Here is a 20,288-nt window from a genome sequence, read left to right as displayed (position 1 = left end):
TCGACGCAGGCCTACTGGACGACGTCGACGCAGCCGTATACCATGACTGGACGCGCTGGGATGATCCCCTTGGGTATCCGAAACCTTGTCAACCTCGCCGACCAAGAAGCTAGGGGAGAAGAAACTGCATGGTCCTATTCAAGAGGAGATTGAGAGAATTAAGAACCTGCAAACATTGTTGTCTTTCGGCAACCTCACACTGCTCCAGAATTTCTCCTTGTCGAACAATAGAATCGACGGCCCCATTCCTAAAAGCCTTGGAAACTTGCAGCAGTTACCTAGCCTGGACTTATCCTCTAATCTACTTACTGGGGTTGTCCCTGATGAGATCTTTAGCCTTCCTTTGTGGACAGATTTTTTTATCTTTGTCCAATAACAATTTGTCGGGTGTTCTTTCTCCACAAGTTGGAAGGCTGATAAATATTGCAAGTTTGGATCTGTCAAAAAACAACTTATCAGGAGAAATACCAGGTAAACTAGGGGATTGTGCAAGCTTAGTGTACCTAGCTTTGGATGATAATTCCTTCACAGGGAGTATTCCCCCATCACTAGGTAATTTGAGAGGTCTGAGCAGACTAAATCTCACGAAGAATGCTTTGTCCGGCAGTATACCACGTGAGTTGGCCAAAATCAATAGGTTGCAGCAGCTTATATGTGGCACAAAATAACCTGTCTGGGGGCATTCAACAACTTTCCCAGAACTCGGGTGCTTTGATTGAACTGGACCTCTCCTTTAACCATATGGACGATGAGGTGCCTTCAAGCGGCGTGTTCGCAAACATGAGTCGATTCTCAATAGTTGACAACAGTGGGCTTTGTGGTGGCATTCCAGAACTGAAATTGCCTCCATGACAGGTAAAGCTGCATAAGAAGAAACAACAATTGCTGCCTAGTATTCTGCTTCCAGTTGCCGGCATTGCTACATGCATATGTATGTTTACTGTGTGCAATCTTTATGTTCAGGCGGAAAATGACAGTGGACAGGATGAAAATTGCTGGCCTCGGTATGTTGGGTGAAAAGTATCCCAGAGTTACATACCATGAAATGTTTGAAGCTACAGATGGTTTTGCACCTGCCAATCTGATTGGTGCCGGAAAATATGGTTCCATATATAAAGGAAACATGTCTATTCCATCTGTCAGGAATGGTGTTGTAGCCATGAAAGTGTTCACTCTTCACCAAGCTGGCTCTGCCAGAAATTCCTGGCAGAGTGTATGGCTCTCAGACGAGTTAAACATCGGAACTTGATATACATGAACACCTGTTGCTCTACTTTAGCCTTGACAGATGGTTGCATCCAAGAACAGACGAGCCGTAGCACAAGTAGAGTATTGTCCGCCTGCTGAACATAGCGGTCGATGTTTCCAGATGCACTAGACCATCTTCACAATAATAGTCGGCCATCAGTAATTCACTGCGATTTGAAGCCTGGCAACATCCTCCTTGACAGTGACTGGACTGCCAAGGTTGCCGACTTTGGGCTTTCAGAAATCATCGACCCGACTCTGCTAAAGGTCCAGCCAGACAACGATGATGATACAAGGTTGAACAATGCATTAGTTTGCTTAGCTTCTGTTGTAAGAGTCGGCATCTTGTGCTCAAAGGAAACACCATCTGAGAGAATGAACATGAAATATGTTGCCGCTGAACTGCACAGTATCAGAGACAGAATCAAAGGTGCGGCCATGGAATCCTCTTCCCCACAAATGGAATCCTCTGACAAGGAATGCCCTTAGTGTAAACACCAAGTATCCTTCTTCTTCTAGGGCATTCTCTATTGAATCTTCTGTTGTACTAGTTGTATATATGGAAGCTTCCCTTGAGAAAAATACAGCATCACGAATCGGTCAAGCAAAAGGTGACACTATCAGACATCCAAGGGAGATGGGCAACTTTCATGCAGATGTACATCCAAGGGAGTATATAACAATACTCCTCGGGTACATCCCTTATTAACAGATATATGAAGTTTATCTGTACATCCAAGGGAGTATATAACAGTATGGTACAGATGATGATTATCTAATTTACAACACAGATGTACAAATCGTTTGCTCTTGCTTCCCCTAAAACAAAGGGAAGATGAGAAGGAAACTCAGGCACTATTGTAACAACTGTAATTCTATACAAAGCCTCTGTTCAATTCAGAACCTAAATTATGAGTGGTCCTGCCAAATGCCTTTAACATCAAAGGGGTGAATACATGCAAATGACCTCTATATACCTCAAAAGTAATATTGTCATTTCTGTGTCCACTTTTGTATGGGTAGCTGCTGAACACTAGCAAATGAGCTTGGCCATAAAACTAAATCAACGTTCTTCCCGACGGGCCTTGTTTGGGTCAGAAACCATGTCCATCATCATTTTCTCTGGAGAGTCTTCCCAATTGCCAAAAGCTGCGAGATCAATCTGAAAAAAAAGGAAGGAAATGTTATGGACATTTGAACAGTGCTGTACATTGTAGAGAAGGGTCCTTGTTTGCTCGGCGTAGCACCTTTCTCCGCTGCCCTGAGAAAATATCCTCCCTCTTCTTGAAAATATCCTGTTGCCGCTTTGTTGTTTGTCCACCAAGCCCCCATACTTCGAAGTCAAGTATTGAAGCCTCAACAGGTAAATAACCCTACATCACAATAATGGAGTAATATCATAATCTGCTTTCAGTGGCATTTTGGACTGTGAGCTAGGCTCATGAAGTATTTATTTGAGGCCACATACTGCTACTGCCAAAGCTTGCAGATTTCAAATGAAAAACAGTGATGTGCAGTTATGCCCTACAGAGGAAAACTTTCATAACCTATAGCAAGTAATTTACATGGCCAGTTGGCCACTGAGTGGCTATCATCCATCTACCCTTGTTGCCTTTGGCACTATGTTTGGATTTTAAAAGCACTTTGGTTTTGCTACTTTGGGGTAAATAAACTAGCTAACTCAAACAACCTGTAGTTCAGAGCCAAGACAGAAATGAAGGTTCCTTGCTGACAGGATTACGGAACATGGGAGCAAGAAACTGGACCTAAGGCCTTGTACAATACTAGGTGCTTAGTGAGGTGCTTATAGAAAAATAAACTGGGTTTTCCGAAGCACCAACGCCTATTTCTACATGAGAGGCGCCTAATTAAGCGTCTACCCTCTACAAATAAGCACCGGTGCTTAAAGAAGCACTAGTTTATTTCTCTAAGCACCTCCCCTAAGCGCCTTGCATTGTACAAGGCCTAAGAGTTCTTTCGAGATTATACTAAGGTGGTTATAGCAATAACAATGAGATATTTAGTCAGAACTACCAAATGTCAAATTTAACCTGATTGGGAATGAGAGAACCGTGTTGGTAAGTCTTGTCAACTGCATGATGGCGAATTGTAACTTTAGAGAAGTCCTCGTCGATAAAGATCCTCTCGTTTCCAATTGATCCACCGAATGCTAAGCCAAGAGGCTTTGGCGTTGCCTCATACGTCTTTAGTTGAGTATGCAGGTGGCAATACATGATGTTCTTCTCCTTACCTGCTAGATTAGACAAACAGTAAGCTACAATCAAATGTGGCGAAGGACATAAGCAACAAAAGTCATACCCGATGGCAGAAGCATGCGGAATATTGGATATGTGGCACATAGGAACCCAGAGCTACCGTAGAAAGTGTCTTTGTTCTCAAATCCATCCTCAGTTAATACACCAATTCCCCATTTTCGGCCAGCATCAACATTCTCACTACCAGAATTTGAGAATGCCGAGAGAAGAATTAGCGCTGGTCCCTTATACCCCTCAACACAAGACCAAAACCGGCTCAGACCTTTTCCATGAAGCGATGACCTACAAATATGTTCTAGATCAGGATTAAAACTTATAATGTAATCAGGTCAAGACAGGATTTTACAAGATCACCTGATAACAACTGAAACTTACAATCTTGACAAGAAAACTACTCCCTCTGTCCCATAATATAAGAACGTTTTTCACACTACACTATTGTCAAAAGCGTTCTTATATTATGGGACGGAGGGAGTAGCTTACAAAGATAATCACGAGAATACAAAGCAAAAAAGGGCAAGAAGTAACCTATAAAGAAGGTCTCCTGTGTCCATTCCAATGACAGATGCTGACAAAAACTTTTCACTCAATGTGTTTCTGACGCTGAGAGAGATTGACCATGCCCTCCCACGTGTTAATAGATATGCATCACAAGTATCAAAAGTTGTGTTACCAGTTGAAACAGAGCTTTCCTGTTTGTAAGAAACAACTCTGGTTAGAAGAAATATTATGCCAAGTTTAAGCTTCATTATTATAAAGTCATCAGATAGGATTCTAAATAATTGGACAAAACAAATAAAGATTCATTGTTGCAGCAAAATAATGAGGTCGTGAACTCCATGAGTTCCTCCTGCAGGAGCTTCAGCTTAGTGCTAATAAAATATTCTGAAGCAACTAACGGTTTTTTAAACGATTTTTCCCAGCCTCTGCATTGGAGTTAGTTATCAATTACTATACACCAAGCTCAGAATCTATGTCTGGATATCTTCACAATTCCTACCTGGATTGTTAAGTGAGTTCTGAACAGTCACATATAAAGAAGAACAATCCGAATTTCTAGCAAGCACTGAGAATGTACATAATGCAGAACTTGCTGATAATTTGTAGAACCAGAGTAGCCAGGACAGCTGATCATGAAATTAAGTGCTCTGGCAACTTATAAGTTATAACATGTCATAAGAAGCTAAATCTTCTATATATGCCTCCTGGCAGCACAAGACCTAAGATATAATATAATCAAGGGAAAACATGTGGAAATAGATGAGTAAAATTTTCCCACCATTTTGCACATCTACCTTCTATTATATGCACCTATAACTGAACAATGGCAATGCCGCATCAAACGGCACCACAGTTGATACTAAACAAGCTATTCAATCTTTCAGAATAGCAACTAATTCCGCAATGCATAATCGGATTACCTTCGCTGGATCAGACTCAGACGACCGGAACCTGTCCTGCACATACCGCGAGAGGCAGTTGCCAAGCCCGGGGACAGTCGAGATGACCCAGGACGTGAACTCCTGCACCGAAACCCCCTTCCCGGCACCGGAAACCTCCCAGCCCCATACACCCTCGTCATCTGCGACGGCGCCCGCGGACACGAGCGCCGACAGCACCAGGTGCGAAACGTCCGGGAGCAGCACGGCCTCCCCCTTCCCCCCTTCCTCGCCGCCCGAAGCCCTCGGCGCCAAGCCGCTCCACGCCATGACCCAGCACATGGACAGCAGCACGGCGATCTCCCCGGGGGCGAGCTCCCCCACGACCTTCCCGCCCTCCTCATCCCCGCCGCCGTCCTCGTCGGGGCGGAACTGCACGCCGCAGGGCGCGCCCGCGGCGGCGCAGGCCGCGGCGTAGACGCGGAGGAGCACCGCCAGCGGCAGCGAGGCCCGGGCGCGCGCGCAGCAGGAGTTGAACCCCTTGAGGAAGCCGAGCCAGCCCCCCGCCCCCGCGTCCTCGGAGGCGCCGCGGGGGAAGAAGAGGGAGGCGATGGTGGGGCCGAGGCTTGCGAGGAGGTCCTGGAAGGGCGCCGGAGTTTCAAGAGGGGGGGCGGAGCGGAAGGAGGTGGGCGGGAGGGAGAGGGTCGCGGCCAGGTCGGCGGAGCGGGAGAAGACGGCGCGGAGGAGCGGGAGGGAGAGCGCGGCGGAGGCGAGGGCCTCCTGCTCCCGCAGCTCGCGCGCCTCCGCGGGAGCGCTGGCGGTGGAGGAGGACCCGCCCATGGCTGCTGGTGGTGGTGAGATGTCGTCGGCGCGGCCGCGGTGGTGGAGTGGGGATCGGGGAAGGGGAGAGGGGAGGGGCGGGGCGAGGCTCTTGGGGGTTCCAAGGGGCGGAGAGGGGAGAGAGGAGGGGGACCGCGTGGCGGCCTGGGAGAGAGTTGGATCGCGGGGTCTAGGTGTTTGATGGATTGCCGACGCGGTAACTCAAATTTGGTGATCTGGATTCTGGAGTTGGATTAGAGCTGGAGAGATTTCCAAAGGACGACGGTAGAAGAGGACGGAGACGTGGACTTTCAGTATACGCTAGCCTTCGTGGGAAGCGTAACCAAATTTGTACTGTTCAAATGTTTTCTGCTGGTCACACTAAGGCGAGAGGCAGTTCCTAAAATATTGGGCAGATATTCAGAAGACAACTCCGCTACCTGGGTAGGTACAATTAACCGAAGATGTAGCAGCACACCAGCATCATGCTCCATTTGCTAACACTAACACGGAGAACAAAACACATCACCACATAGACCGATCAATGCCGCTGAGACCCTTTTTTCTTCGCTGCCACGGAAGCAGAGCAATCCTTCTTGATGTTCCTCAGCCTAGCGACCACATCGCTCATGCTCGGCCTCTGGTCACTAGAGTCGGCCGAACAGTCCAGACCCAGCTCGAATGTCGACACAAGGAAGTCACCCTTGCAGGCACTGGAAGCCAATGCCGATGTAGTAGTATTCATCTCTTCACCTTGCAGCAGCTTCTCGTCAACAACATCGACGAGCCTCGCTGGGAATGCTCGCGAAACCCACTGCCTGAGGCTGGATTCTCCAAGGAACATGGGGTTTGTGGGCCTCCTGCCGGTGAAGACTTCGAGCAGCATGATCCCAAAGCTGAACACGTCGCTCTTCCGTGACGCCTTCCCCATGTACGCAAGCTCTGTACAAGAAAGGAAAAAGTTGACAGCGTTAGCCAACCAAAGTAATAGGCTAATAGCAGCTAATTTCTTGGCAAATGAATTGCCCAGGCATGGTCGTACCAAGCACGTACCTGGGGCCATGTACCCAATTGTCCCTGGCATACTCGCTGAGACCATGGAGTTGTCATCGCCTAATAACTTCGCAATGCCAAAGTCGGCAACATGCACCGTCATGTCCTCATCCAACAGCACATTGCTAGGCTTCAGGTCGCGGTGTAGGACAACCTGACAGTGATGATGGTGCAGATGCTCCATTGCCTCTGACACGCCGAGCATAATGTCCAGTCTCTTGATGAATCCTAGTGGTTCACTATTTTCAGTGTGCAAGTGCGTCTCCAAGCTACCATTGGGCATATACTGAAGCAACAGTGCTCTAAAATCCAAGTTGGAACAGGTATTCAATATCCGTATCAAGTTGCGATGCCGGGCCATCCGCAACACTTGACATTCAGCATCAAAGCTCCTCACGGCCTGCTCGAATTGCATGTTGAGCACTTTTATCGCCACCACCAAACCATCGTCCAGTTGGCCCTTGAAAACTTTTCCGAAACTTCCAACTCCAAGTAGGTTGTCCTCGTTGAAATTTTCAGTGGCACGAGCAACCTCGTGGTAGGACACTAACCTATGGCTGACTGGATCAACTCCATCAGCAGCAGGTGTTACCTCTCCCTGCTTCAGATTGTTCCTTCTTATCAGCAGGTATAGGCACATAGCTATAGCCGCCAATGTTAAAGCAAAAGAAGGTAGTAGGAATTTTAGCAAATGTCCATTATTAACAGGGTGAGAGTTACCAAGGCATGGCAAAAACCCTAAACGGGGAGCACCGCACAGACCGAAGTTTCCTATCAGAGATTGCAAGGTGATGTTTCTGAAAACACCTTCATCTGGTATTGAACCTTGTAACTCATTGAAGGACAGGTTCAGGCTTGTGAGGTAGGTTAAGTTTGTCAAGTACTTTGGGATGGTACCCGAGAAGTTGTTGGAAGATAGGTCCAGTGTTCCTAAGCTAATTAAATTACGAAAACTGTATGGAATAGAATTTTGAAATGAGTTGTGAGACAGGCTTAGGTAAGTTAGCATCCGGAGCTGTCCAAAGGAATCTGGTAGGCTGCCAACCAAGTTGTTGTTGGAGAGATCTATTTTGTTAATCTGTTTCATGTGGCCGAGATCAAAAGGTAATGCACCAGTCAGAGAGTTATGGGACAGATTCAGTTCAACAAGGTTATTAAGAAGAAACAAGCTTGTTGGCACATGTGAGGACAGATTGTTATAAGACAAGGAAATGTATTCCAACAAAGTGAGATTACCAAGGCCATCTGGTATAGAACCAGAGAATTTGTTGTTGTAGAGAAATAATTGTACCAGTCTCTTGAGCATACCAATTTGCGCCGGGATGGGACCAACAAAGCTATTCCCTGAGATGTCAATCCTCTCAAGGTTCTCCATAGTCGTGATGGATTCTGGGATCGACTGGCTTAGTTGGTTGTTCATAAGGATCAACGAGCTGACACCACTTAGATTTGATATTGTCGATGGAATTCCTCCTGTCAACTTGTTGCCAGTTGCATCAAAAATCACAAGCTTCTTGGAGAGGTTTCCAGTATAGTCAGGAAGGCCTCCACTGAAATCATTCACCTGCAAATTTACGAGACGGAGCTCCCTGCAATTTGAGAGACCATCCAAGAAGCCAAGCTCCCCTTGGAAGCGGTTTGATCCAAGATCGAGGAGTTGCAGTGATCTCATGTTCCCAAGTGTTGCTGGTACTGACCCGGTCAGTAGATTGAGGGCCAACCCTATTGCGGTTAATGATGTCAAGTTGCCAAGAAAAGCAGGAAAAGAACCTGTGAGTCCATTAGATGAAAGCTCCAAAATATTGAGCTGTCTCAACTTGCTCAATTCAATCGGGATCTCTCCATTGAGCTTGCAGAATGAGAGGTCAAGCCTGGTGAGCATGGTAAGATTCCCAAGAACATGAGGGATTTGCCCAACAAGTTCGTTCCCCCCAGCTAAAAGGCCGGAAAGGAACGGCAGCTCACCCAGCCATGCCGGCACAGGACCCGTAAAGAAATTCTGAGATAGAGAGATGATCCTGATGTTCTTGCACGAAGCAAGGCCTGAAGGAATCAGACCTGTGAAGTAGTTCTGAGAGAGGGATATTACTTGCAACATGGGGAGACTAAGGCTGCCATTGCTGCTAGGAACAGGGCCAGTCAGATTGTTACTGGCCATATACAGCATCCTAAGTCTAGACATATTGAAAATGGCCGAGGGAACTGGTCCAGAGAGCTGGTTTCGCTGCAGGCCAAGGAAATCAAGCATGGGCAAGGAGCTGACGCTGTCAGGTATCGACCCAGACAGGCTGTTGTTCCCAAAGGAAACATAGCTTAGCAGAGGTGTGTTGTTGAACAGATGAGCAGGTATCGGACCACTCAAGTAGTTGGCATGCAGAGCTATGTACGCAAGGTTGCGCAATCCTTGCATCTCTGTTGGGATTTGACCAGACAGCATGTTGCTGCCCAAATCAAGAACTTGGAGACCTGTAAGGTTCCCAAAGGTAGATGGAATGGAGTGAGACAAGTTGTTGTGTGCAAGATTGAGCCGCCTAAGGCGACGCAGCCGGCCGAGGTCGGCGGGGATGGAGCCGACGAGGTTGGAGCTGGTGAGGTTGAGAACAGAGAGGAAGGAGAGGTTTCCAAGGTGAGGGGCGAGCTGACCATGGAAGGGCACGCCCGGCAACTCCAGGGCGGTGACGCGATGGCGCTGGCGCCGGCCGCATGACACGCCGACCCAGCGGCAGAAGGACACATTGGTGGCCCAGCTGTTGCGGAGGACGCCGAGTGGGTCGGACAGCCGCGCCTTGAACGCGAGCAGCGCGTCGAGGTCAGTGTCATTGCTGCTAGGAAGGGAAGGAGCAGCGAGCACGGTCGCCAGCAGCGGTACCAGTGCGAGTATAATGAGGCGAAATGCCATGGCCATGGACAGTGCTGGCTAGCCAAGTTATGAGAAGCAACCATAGAGTACTTCTCTTCTTAAGTAAGGAAGAGTGGAAGACCTTGACTTGGTGAGCTTGTGGAAACAGTCAATGCATACCTTGAGAGAGTATACAAATTTGTTTTCCTGCAGCCTAGAGAGCGACTAAAGCATTGCCTTGCATACGCACATGATCAATTTTCAAATCCTAAAATGCAAGACAACGACCCCTCAACAGTTTTAGCCGTGATTGATTATCGCAGGTTCACACTTAACAACAACTTGGATTGCATGGTTTTCTCCTCTGGACTTAGACTCGGCGTTCTGTGGGATGAACTCTGCTCGCACTTGACAGCAGCCTGTTATTGTGTAGGAGTAGTATTGGATGGCTTTCTCCGACAACGACTCCAGTCATAAAGCTGATGCACAAAAGTCGCAGTTGGGTCATTGGGTGGTGTTGGTCATATACAGTGTACTGTTATTTGGTTAGTGTTTTTCAATGCATTCGGGGTCCCAATCCTCCCTTGTGTCAGCCCCAGAATCAGCTAGCTATCAGGGTTGAAGATAGGTACCTAGATACTGATGACGCTGGGAGGCATGAGCCTCACTTGGGTCCGGCACCCCTTGACCAGCGCCACTCGCCGGCCGGAGGCCCCCGAGCGAGGAGGTCGTGGAAGTGCTCCGGCGGGTAGGGGGTCTCCGCCAGGTCGGAGGAGCGGGAGAAGACGGCGCGGAGGAGGGAGCGAGAGAGAGGCGGAGGCGAGGGTCTCCTGCTCCCGCAGCTCGCGCGCCTCCGCGGAGGCGTTGGCGGTGGAGGATGACCCGCCCATGGCTGCTGCTGGTGGTGAGCTGTCGTCGGCGCGGCCGAGGTGGTGCCGTGGTGGAGTGGGGATCCGGGAAGAGGAGAGGGGCGAGACGGGGCTCTTTTTTTTTGAGGGGGTGCGAGACGGGGCTCTTGGGGGTTCGAAGGGGGCGGAGGGAGGAGGGGCCCGCGTGGCAGGCAAAAGAGTTGGATCGAAATATGTATATGGCAAACGTGTGGCAAATCGCGAAACAAACTGCCACACGCATCCAGCGCCGTCAATTCCTTCTCGATCATTGAGAATAAACAAAGGGAGCTTACCACCTCACCTATGACACTCATTGTTGAATAAGCTAAGGAAATACTGTTTTTGACATGTTTTTGCCTTTAATATGTTAGCACTGAAAAACTTTTTGTTTCAAGCATCGTGGTAATTTTGATCATTGAGAATAAACTTGTTGAACCGCCCCCCGGTCATTTCTGTAAATAGCACGATAACATTCACACCATTGACCTGATAATTTAGATACAAACATCGTGGTAACTTTAACCATTGGGGAAGATAAATGTGAAAAGATATCCGATAATTTATGTGTAAATAGATGATAATATACGCAGCGCACATCTGATAACTGAGGTAGAAACACCATGGTAACTTTGAGCGTAGGGATTTTTTTTTGAAAAGATACTCCAGTATCTTCTGTGTAAATAGCACGGTAGTATACACCCTCCCCTGGCATTTTTATGTGTATATAGCATGAAAACATATGCACTGTGATAACTAAACACCATGATAAATTTTTGTCCCGTGGGGGAGGGGGTGGAATTTGTTGCTGAAACATACCCCTGATAAATTTTGTGTAAATAGTATGATATTTTAAGCACTACGGGCTTGATAGGTTATCTAGAATCACCATGATAACTTTTTGTTCCGGGAAAAAGTTGTTCAAAATATTCCCAATATTTTTTGTGTAAATAACATGATAATATAAGCACCGCATAACCGATAACTTGCAATATAAACATGATGATGGTAATTTTTTACCAAAGAAAAATAAGTTGTTAAAAACATACACTCACCTTGCGCGTGGGCCTCTTGGATGAACATAACACATGGCGTGCCACGGGAAAATCACATAATGTTTAATGTCATGAGGGACACACGTGTTATAGGCGTGATAAGTTGCACAAAAACATCATGGTAATTTTTGACCTATGGAAAAAGCTACCAAAACACACCCAGATTTTTAGGTGCAAGTATCATGATAATATACGAACTGTAGACCCGGTAACTCATGTACAATCCCTCATGGTAACTTTGACCGGGAGGAGGTTGATGTACATATACCCTGATAACTTATGTGTAAGTACCACTGTATTTTACACATCGAAGACCTTATAACTTGTGTACAAAACATAGTGGTAACTTTGAAGGGGTGTAGTTGTTGAAGCATAGTACCTGGTACGTTCTATGTAAATAGCACGGTAAGTTATGCAACACAGGCCTGATAAGTTGCATACGAATACCATGGTAACTTTGTCCTGAGGAGAAATCATGTGGTAGACGTGAAGAAGTGGCGGTTTTTTCGAAGGTGGGCGCCCAAGATGTGCAGGAGAAGCAGGTTTCTCGGGTGAGCCTGCGGGGTCGTTTGGGAGAAGGCGAGGTCAAAAAATGAGGGATCGTGTAGTACTTTGAAATGAAAAAAAGTAGAGGTGTGGCAATTTTGCTTATATGGCATACGTGTGCTAAATATCACAGTCCTTTTTTATTTGATTTGAGGGAGCATGTTTGATGGATTTGCCTAAAAAAACTGTTCGATGGATTGAACCCGTCCTGCCTATAGTAGCCAAATGGACCGGGCCAACTAGACCGGCCCCCGAGCACGGCACGGCATGCGCTAAACAGGCCATGCCCAGCACGTGGCACGCCCTGGGCCATGCTTAGACTGCTAGGCTGAGCACGGCACAGACCGATTATTTTTATATATACTAGCAAAAAGGTGCGTTGCAATAGGAGAAAAAAAATCACACGCTTTTAATTTAGAAAAATGTTCTATAATCTGAGAACTTGTAGCTTTTCTTAAATACATGAAGAGTTGTTAAAAAGGTTATTAAATAGATATATTATTTTTAATCATAAAAGAGTTTTTTTTCTAGAAAAAATCATTTCGGTATGGTCTCATGTTGACCCAGGTACTTGCGGCCCTATTTCATCACTATTTCTTGCCATACATGTCATAGGTATTGGTCCCTGTTTCATCATTATTTATATCTTATCAAACTTATATTTTACTTTATTCATGCCTCCTTTTTACCTTTTTCATGCATGTCCATTTTTCTTCTTCTTGTATATAGGAGAGTAGCACAACATCGCATCTTTATCGGATCTTCTCTACATTTTTCTCTTTTATTTATTTTATAGCAGACATCTATCTTTATTGTGTCCTTTTATTTCTTGTCATGCATGTCCTTATTTATTGAATGTCTCTAGCGAATTTATCTTTAATTTCATGTTCAATTCTGATTTTGCTGAGGTGTTCATCCCCAATCTGAATCAATACTGGTATGAAAAAAAGACGAATAATGTATTGTTGATTAAAATTGCAGCCTAGATAGTATTTTTTTAAAAAAAATTAACAGGTAAAATGACATCAGATTCAGATTCTACGTAATTTTCTAATCAAATTTGATATATAACATGTTAAATTTGAAGTTGCGGATTAGAAGATATGAGTATTTTAAAAAATATTTGATATGTACTGCGAGTTTAATGTTAGAAACATTAGGGGGTTTTCTACAAAAATAGCATGACGGACTAAGAATACCTATTTCTTTTATTAATAGGTATAGATTTCTTTATTATATATATGGCCAAATACTAGCCCAGTAGGTAAAAATAGGCCCAAAAAGCAACTAGTAGGCCAAACAGCAGGTGGGCCAGCGTGTCTGGCGTGCCGGTAGACCGGCCCGATTAGCAGTTGGGTCGTGTCTGGGCTGCAGGCTGCAGCACGCGGGCCGGCACAGCATGACCATACGGGTCGTGCCGTGCCAGGCACGATTATGATGGGCCGTGCCGGGCCGAGACGCCTTGTTTGGCTGGTCCTGCACGAAGCAAGGGTCAACATGGCAATTGGTACCCGCAAACCGTCGGGTAAAAACCCTATTAGGTAAGGGGTTGGGAAAAATAAAAACCTATAAATTTATAAATGAAAAAACTATACCCATCAAGTGAGTCGGGTAAGGTACGGGAAGGCAATACCCATACCCGCGTATCCCGCCTACCCGCATACTCATATACTAATTCTTTCTAATGGGTAGGTCTCAAGGATAAAACCCCGCTTTACCCAAGGCTAACGCCACCGCTAATCTCCACAACCCAAAATCCCCCCCCCCCTCCTACCCATGTGGATGATCTTGTTTAAATGTGTTGACCTTGTTTTGTGAACATACTATTTTATCTTTGATTTTGATGATCTTATGATATAATCTCCTTCATTTGATCATTTTGGAGTAGAGGCTGCAGAAGTATCTTCAATAAAATAAAAATAGAGAAAATTGTGTCCCTCTTGTTTGTCTCCTAATTAGAAAAAAGAAGAATATATGTGAATGTTTTTCTAAAAAGTTCGCTTACAGGTTACTCATCCATGAATGTAGTTGGACATTGTTTAGTGTCATTTAGTTCATGCTTATTGCTATCCATTTTTGAAAATTAATACCATTCTTTTTATTCCATCGCACGACAGAACATGATATACATGTGTTGAACTGCGAAAATGCGGTATATATGTTCTGAAATGTTGAAGTATATACATGCTGAAATGTTGTGTGTGTGTCTATATATTTATGGAAATGCTGAAAAATACATGGTGAAGTATGAATTGGGTAAGGTGGCCGATATGGGTGTTTTTATCCATGGGTATTACCCGCACCCGGCAGGGTACGGGTATGTGAACGTTTTGAAACCCGCGGCGCGGGTATGGATACGGGTTTGGGCGAAAAATGTTGAGACGGGTACGGGTTTTGGCGACCATTACCCGCACTCAAACCCCACAGGTGCCATGTTGAAGCCAGGGTAGTTTTCTTTCCCCTTTCCCTGCTCTCAATCTAGGCGAAGAGGGAAGCGACCAAGTTCCCGTCCTCCTCTGGACGACCGACCCTTGGATCCCTCTCTCCTTCGTCTGCTGTTCTGGCGGCGGCGGTTAGAGTGAGGGATCTCGATGCTTCGTGCTTGGCTGGTAGGTAGTCTAGGATTAGTTTCTTCTGGATAGTGACATCTTGATGGAGGCGGTGCCGCTGCGTAGAATAAGGTGTTTCCCGCTCTGGCCTCCTCGCAATGCTTCTTCTCCGGGAGATGTTGATGAGCGAGTGGGGAGCGTCTTGTATAGGTGCGTCGTAGACTGCTGCTTCATGTGGTGGTGGCGGTTTTCAGAAATTGCTTCTTTCGGCACTGGTTTGAAGGATGCAGGCAGGCAGATCTGGTGTTCTTCGTCGATTTCGTCGGCTGAATACATCGAATTTGACGCCCAAGGTGCATGGGTTTGAACCCTGGTCGATGCTCCACAGCTATATGTGATCTGCCGTTTGCGGCAATGCTTTCTTCGGCTCACAAAGCAGTGTTGCAATGGTGCTTCGGAGGCTGTTTCACATGGTGTTCATCTCCTGCTCCGGCGACGGTGTTCCTGGTGAACGATGGCAGGCAAAGATTTGGTTCCGCAGTCGACCCCCTCAAGGATCTTTTTGCAATTTCTTTTATGTGGGATGTTTTTTGTTTATGTGTCGTGACGGTTGTCCTCTCTAGAATTGTCTAGTGTGGACTGTGTGATGAAGGTGTGTACCTGGGGTAGGAGCACGGACCCGTCCCAAAGAGTCCTACCCAAGGACATCCCTAGAAGAAATCACCCATCAATCGACTTGAAGGTACTCCACTCGACGGGTTCAACACACTCGACCAAGAAGCTACCACTCGACCATGAAGCTATTCACTCGACTGCCAGGAGACCTACAGTCACTCCGTAGGCAAACGGTCAGCTGTTAAGTAGTCTTCATGGTCATTACAGCACTTTATTAGAGGCGTTACCAGTAACGCCCCATCTTAAATGTACTTTAAACCCTGCATTACTGAGGGCAGGAGGGGGCCGGAGAACTCTATATAAGCCACCCCCCTCCTCAGTAGGAAGGGTTCGCACCCCTGTAATCTATACACGCATAATCCAGTCGACCGCCTCCGGGCTTCGAGACGTAGGGCTATTACTTCCTCCGAGAAGGGCCTGAACTCGTAAACCTCGCGTGTAACAACTTCCCAATAGCTAGGATCTCGCCTCTCCATACTCACCCCCCTACATCACTGTCAGAGTTAGAACCACGACAGTTGGCGCCCACCGTGGGGCCGGAATCTTAGCGCTTAGTTGGAGAAGTTGTGATTTTTCTCGATCCCTTTGATCATGTTTTCTTGCGGAGTTTTGGTGGAGGACCGCGAGATCCGTCTCGGCGCGCTCACATTCATCGTCGACGACTCCGCCTGGCTTCAGGAGGCACCGCTCGACATCGACGCGCTCCCCGCCCGCGGTGCGACACATTTCCGCGCATGCGTTCGTGGTGTCCTCCTGCGGCAACCGTCGACCCAATATGGGTCGGCCCCCGTATCGTCTCCCCGCCCTGTCTCCCACCAGCGCAAGCGCTCCGGTCGGTCAAGACTTCAGCGGTGGGTGAGGCACGCCGTGGCCCGCCAATCGGCAGCCCCGCAAGTCGCGGCCATCGAGCCCGTCGAATCCCTCTACGGCCTGTTCGACCTGTCGACTGGCTCCGTGGAGACCGCATCCGAGTGCGACAGCAGCGATCCAGCGGCTGAGGTTCTGGCGGTCGATGGAACACACAGTCCCCCTGGTTTCCCTCGCACTGATGGAGGCGCGGGTGGGGGCGATCCGTCGCATCCCCACGACGAGATCTCCCCGAACCTCTCACGTCATTGCAGCGAGAGGAGCTTCGCCGCCGGAACATGGACGCGCTCCGCACTCCTATCGTCGGAGAGACCCCCGAGGCCCGGGCCTTGGAGGACGCGCGTTTGGCCAACTTGGCCGAGCGCACTCGACTGGAGAATCTCCAGCGAGCACTCGACGAGCAAGCGCGTCAGCGGGCTCCCGAGTCTAGTCGACGCCGGCTCTTCCCGCCGACACAGGTATATCGAACCCCAGTTCAGAATCTGGCCGCCGCGACCCGTATAGCAGAATCGATTCAGCCCTCCCAGTCGGAGGCTGGCAGGGGCTTGTTACAGATCAGAGCATTGCTCCGGGCGGCGGGAGACCAGAATTCCGCTGTCTCACAGTCGCGGAATAGGATCCACAGTCGGTCTGTCGCAACAGATACAGTCGAGTCAGCTCACAGCCCGAGATCGCCCCCGAGGCGTGAGGGACGTGGTGGCCAGCATGATCAGTACAGGAGGAATGAGCAGTATGATCACCGATTCGACCGTGATGATCGACGTCGAGTGCCAACCCCTCCCCCGAGGAGTGGGTCATATGCGCCTCGACGGCAAGATGACAGACGCCCTCATAGTGTTGGGCAGAGGATTCCAGTCGACCCCAGAGACCCAGGCTTTGATGCGAGATCCATCCTCGTTCAAGGTTTGGTTGACAGGAACAGAGCTCATCGAGAAGGCCACAACAGAGATGCGCCTGCCAGCAGCAGAGTACGTGCTTCAGGGCCAGAGTGTTTCAGTCGAGCCATCAGAGCCGCAGTGATACCTCCCAATTTCAGGTTGGCGACTGGAATCGGCAAGTTCACCGGTGAATCTAAGCCTGACACCTGGCTCGAAGATTACCGAGTGGCTGTACAGATTGGCGGTGGCAATGACGAGGTGGCCATGAAGCATTTGCCTCTCATGTTAGAGGGCTCGGCCAGAGCATGGCTAAATCAGTTGGCACCCAGCAGCATTTACACTTGGGAGGACCTCTCCCGAGTGTTTATCACAACCTTTGAAGGAACATGCAAGCGACCTGCAGGCCTAACCGAGCTGCGGTCTTGCGTGCAGAAGCCGAATGAAACTCTGAGGGAATACATCCAGAGGTGGATCACGCTGCATCACTCGGTTGAGAACGTGCCGGACCATCAAGCGGTTTGTGCCTTCAAGGAAGGTGTTAAATACAGAGAGTTGAATCTGAAGTTCGGTCGAACTGGAGAGATGTCTCTGAATCGGATGATGGAGATGGCCACCAAGTATGCTAACGGAGAAGACGAAGATCGACTCCGGAGTGGCAAGCAGAAAACAATCGCCCAGGAAACTGGAGGCAATTCCGGTCGGAAGCAGAAGCGGAAGGCCGAGCCAGCCACCCCTGGAGAGGCCCTGGCCGTAACCCAGGGAAACTTCAAGGGAAAACCCAAGGGCACCTGGAAGCCCAAAAAAGTCAAGGATCAAGACGGAAATGATGTTTTGGATCTGCCATGTCACATCCACACCAAGAAGGATGAAGAGGGTAATTTTATTTACCCAAAGCATACCACTCGACAGTGCCGGCTCCTGATCCAGCAGTTCCAAGGAAAACAGTCCAAGGATAAGGAAAAAGAGTCGGACAGAGTCGAGGACAAGGAAGACAGTGACGATGGATACCCCCAAGTCAATTCCACCCTGATGATTTTTGCCGATGTCGAAAGCAAAAGTCGACTGAAAGTCATTAACCGAGAGGTGAACATGGTTGCCCTGGCAACACCCAGTTACCTGAAGTGGTCCCAGACTGCCATCACATTCGACCAGTCTGATCACCCGACGCACATTGCCACCCCTGGGAGGCAAGCTTTGGTGGTCGACCCAATTGTTGAAGGCACCCGACTGACTAAAGTCCTGATGGATGGAGGCAGTGGCCTGAACATATTGTATGCTGAAACATTGAAAGGAATGGGCATTCCGATGTCCAGACTCAGCACCAGTAACATGAGTTTCCATGGAGTCATTCCTGGGAAGAAAGCCCAATCACTCGGCCAGATCGCTCTTGATGTGGTTTTCGGTGATTCAAAGAATTACCGCAAGGAAAAGTTGACATTCGAGGTCGTGGACTTCCAAAGTGCTTATCACGCCATTTTGGGTAGGCCAGCTTACGCACGCTTCATGGCCCGGCCATGTTACGTTTACCTCAAACTGAAGATGCCTGGCCCCAAAGGTGTGATCACTGTCACAGGCAATCGGAAGAAGGCGGAAGAGTGCTTTCAGAAGGGCTCAAAGATTGCAGATGCTCAGATGGCAGTGGTCGAGCTACAAGAGTACCAAAAGACTTCCGACCCAAGCGAGTTGCTACGAGCCAAGAAGCCTGCTTCAGAATCAGCTTTTCAGTCGTCTGGTGAAACAAAAACAGTCGACATTCACCCGACCGACCCCGACGCTGCCCCGACTCACATCTCAACGACGCTTGACTCCAAATAGGAAGAAGCGCTCATCCAGCTCCTCCGTGAGAACTGGGACATCTTCGCATGGAAACCCTCCGACATGCCTGAAGTTCCCAGGGGGCTGGCTGAGCACCGTCTACGGGTCGACCCAAAATTCAAGCCTGTGAAGGAACATCTTCGACGGTCCGCCGTCCAGAAGAAGCAAGCCATTGGCGAGGAGGTGGCTCGGCTCTTAGCAGCAGGGTTCATCCGAGAAATTTACCACTCCGAGTGGCTCGCCAATGTCGTCATGGTCCCCAAGAAGGACAAGTCACTTCGCATGTGCATTGATTTCAAACATATCAATCGGGCCTGCCCGAAAGATCATTTTCCTCTCCCTCGCATCGACCAAATAGTCGACTCAACTGCGGGGTGCGAGAGATTGTCTTTTCTAGATGCTTATTCCGGGTACCATCAGATCCGTCTGTATGGACCCGACGAAATCAAAACAGCTTTCATCACCCCATTCGGATGCTTCTGTTATGTCACTATGCCGTTCGGCCTCAAGAACGCCGGAGCCACGTTCATGAGAATGATTCAGAAGTGTTTACTCACTCAAATCAGTCGGAATGTGGAGGCATACATGGATGATATTGTGGTCAAGTCACGCAAAGGTTCTGACCTGCGAGCTGACCTTGCCGAAACCTTTGCCAACCTCAGGAGGTATGATATCAAGCTCAATCCATCAAAATGCACATTCGGAGTTCCAGGCGGAAAGTTACTCGGTTTTCTCGTTTCCGAATGAGGGATCGACGCCAATCCTGAGAAAATCGGCACCATACTCCGGATGAAGCGTCCTGTACGCGTGCACGATGTCCAAAAGCTTACAGGCTGCTTGGCCGCTTTGAGTCGATTCATTTCTCGCCTCGGTGAAAAGGCGTTGCCTCTCTACCGACTGATGAAGAAGTCTGACAAGTTCGAGTGGACTCCAGAAGCTGACGCAGCGTTTGCAGAACTCAAAGCTCTACTCTCCACCCAGCCGGTGCTTGCTGCCCCAATCAGCAAAGAGCCTCTTCTGCTGTACATTGCGGCCACGGGACAAGTTGTCAGTACAGTACTCACGGTCGAGCGAGAAGAAGAAGGAAAGGCCTTCAGAGTTCAGCGCCCAGTCTATTATCTGTCTGAAGTTTTGACCCCTTCAAAACAAAGATACCCTCACTACCAGAAGCTTGTATATGTGATTTACATGACCACGAAGAAGGTTGCACATTACTTCTCTGACCACTCCATTACAGTCGTCAGCGACGCCCCACTGTCAGAGATACTGCATAACAGAGATGCAACTGGTCGAGTGGCCAAGTGGGCGATTGAACTCCTTCCCTTAGATATCAGGTTTGAAGCAAAGAAGGCTATTAAGTCCCAAGCAATCGCAGATTTCGTCGCCGAGTGGATTGAACAAC

General features: G+C 48.2%; 2 protein-coding genes across 2 annotated transcripts; both read right to left on the bottom strand.

The window, feature by feature from the left end:
* Nucleotides 1-1,886: 1,886 nt before the first annotated feature.
* LOC125539917 lies at nucleotides 1,887-5,880 on the bottom strand. Its single transcript, XM_048703451.1, has 6 exons — nucleotides 4,946-5,880; nucleotides 4,053-4,216; nucleotides 3,568-3,806; nucleotides 3,300-3,499; nucleotides 2,496-2,621; nucleotides 1,887-2,410 (listed from the first exon to the last, which is right to left on the bottom strand). The coding sequence occupies exons 1-6, from the start codon at nucleotides 5,741-5,743 to the stop codon at nucleotides 2,312-2,314; spliced, it is 1,626 nt and encodes a 541-aa protein (XP_048559408.1). The 5' UTR covers nucleotides 5,744-5,880; the 3' UTR covers nucleotides 1,887-2,311.
* Nucleotides 5,881-6,141: 261 nt separating this feature from the next.
* LOC125539916 (probable LRR receptor-like serine/threonine-protein kinase At3g47570) lies at nucleotides 6,142-10,639 on the bottom strand. Its single transcript, XM_048703450.1, has 3 exons — nucleotides 10,247-10,639; nucleotides 6,776-10,093; nucleotides 6,142-6,664 (listed from the first exon to the last, which is right to left on the bottom strand). The coding sequence occupies exons 2-3, from the start codon at nucleotides 9,678-9,680 to the stop codon at nucleotides 6,264-6,266; spliced, it is 3,306 nt and encodes a 1,101-aa protein (XP_048559407.1). The 5' UTR covers nucleotides 9,681-10,093; nucleotides 10,247-10,639; the 3' UTR covers nucleotides 6,142-6,263.
* Between the last annotated feature and the right edge of the window lie 9,649 nt (nucleotides 10,640-20,288).

This window comes from Triticum urartu, chromosome 2 (assembly GCF_003073215.2).
Source record: "Triticum urartu cultivar G1812 chromosome 2, Tu2.1, whole genome shotgun sequence".
Taxonomy (NCBI): Eukaryota; Viridiplantae; Streptophyta; class Magnoliopsida; order Poales; family Poaceae; genus Triticum; species Triticum urartu.
This window is presented reverse-complemented; position numbering and strand designations above follow the sequence as displayed.

What these genes read in the sequence shown, in the direction of transcription:
- LOC125539917 (XM_048703451.1), bottom strand. Translation starts at nt 5,743, where the DNA reads ATGGGCGGGTCCTCCTCCACCGCCAGCGCTCCCGCGGAGGCGCGCGAG. An exon ending in ACAGGAGACCTTCTTTATAG is followed by an intron (nt 3,807 to 4,052) that starts GTTACTTCTTGC and finishes ACATATTTGTAG; the next exon opens with GTCATCGCTTCATGGAAAAG. An exon ending in CCGCATGCTTCTGCCATCGG is followed by an intron (nt 3,500 to 3,567) that starts GTATGACTTTTG and finishes CTAATCTAGCAG; the next exon opens with GTAAGGAGAAGAACATCATG.
- LOC125539916 (XM_048703450.1), bottom strand. Translation starts at nt 9,680, where the DNA reads ATGGCCATGGCATTTCGCCTCATTATACTCGCACTGGTACCGCTGCTG. An exon ending in AATTGGGTACATGGCCCCAG is followed by an intron (nt 6,665 to 6,775) that starts GTACGTGCTTGG and finishes TTTCTTGTACAG; the next exon opens with AGCTTGCGTACATGGGGAAG.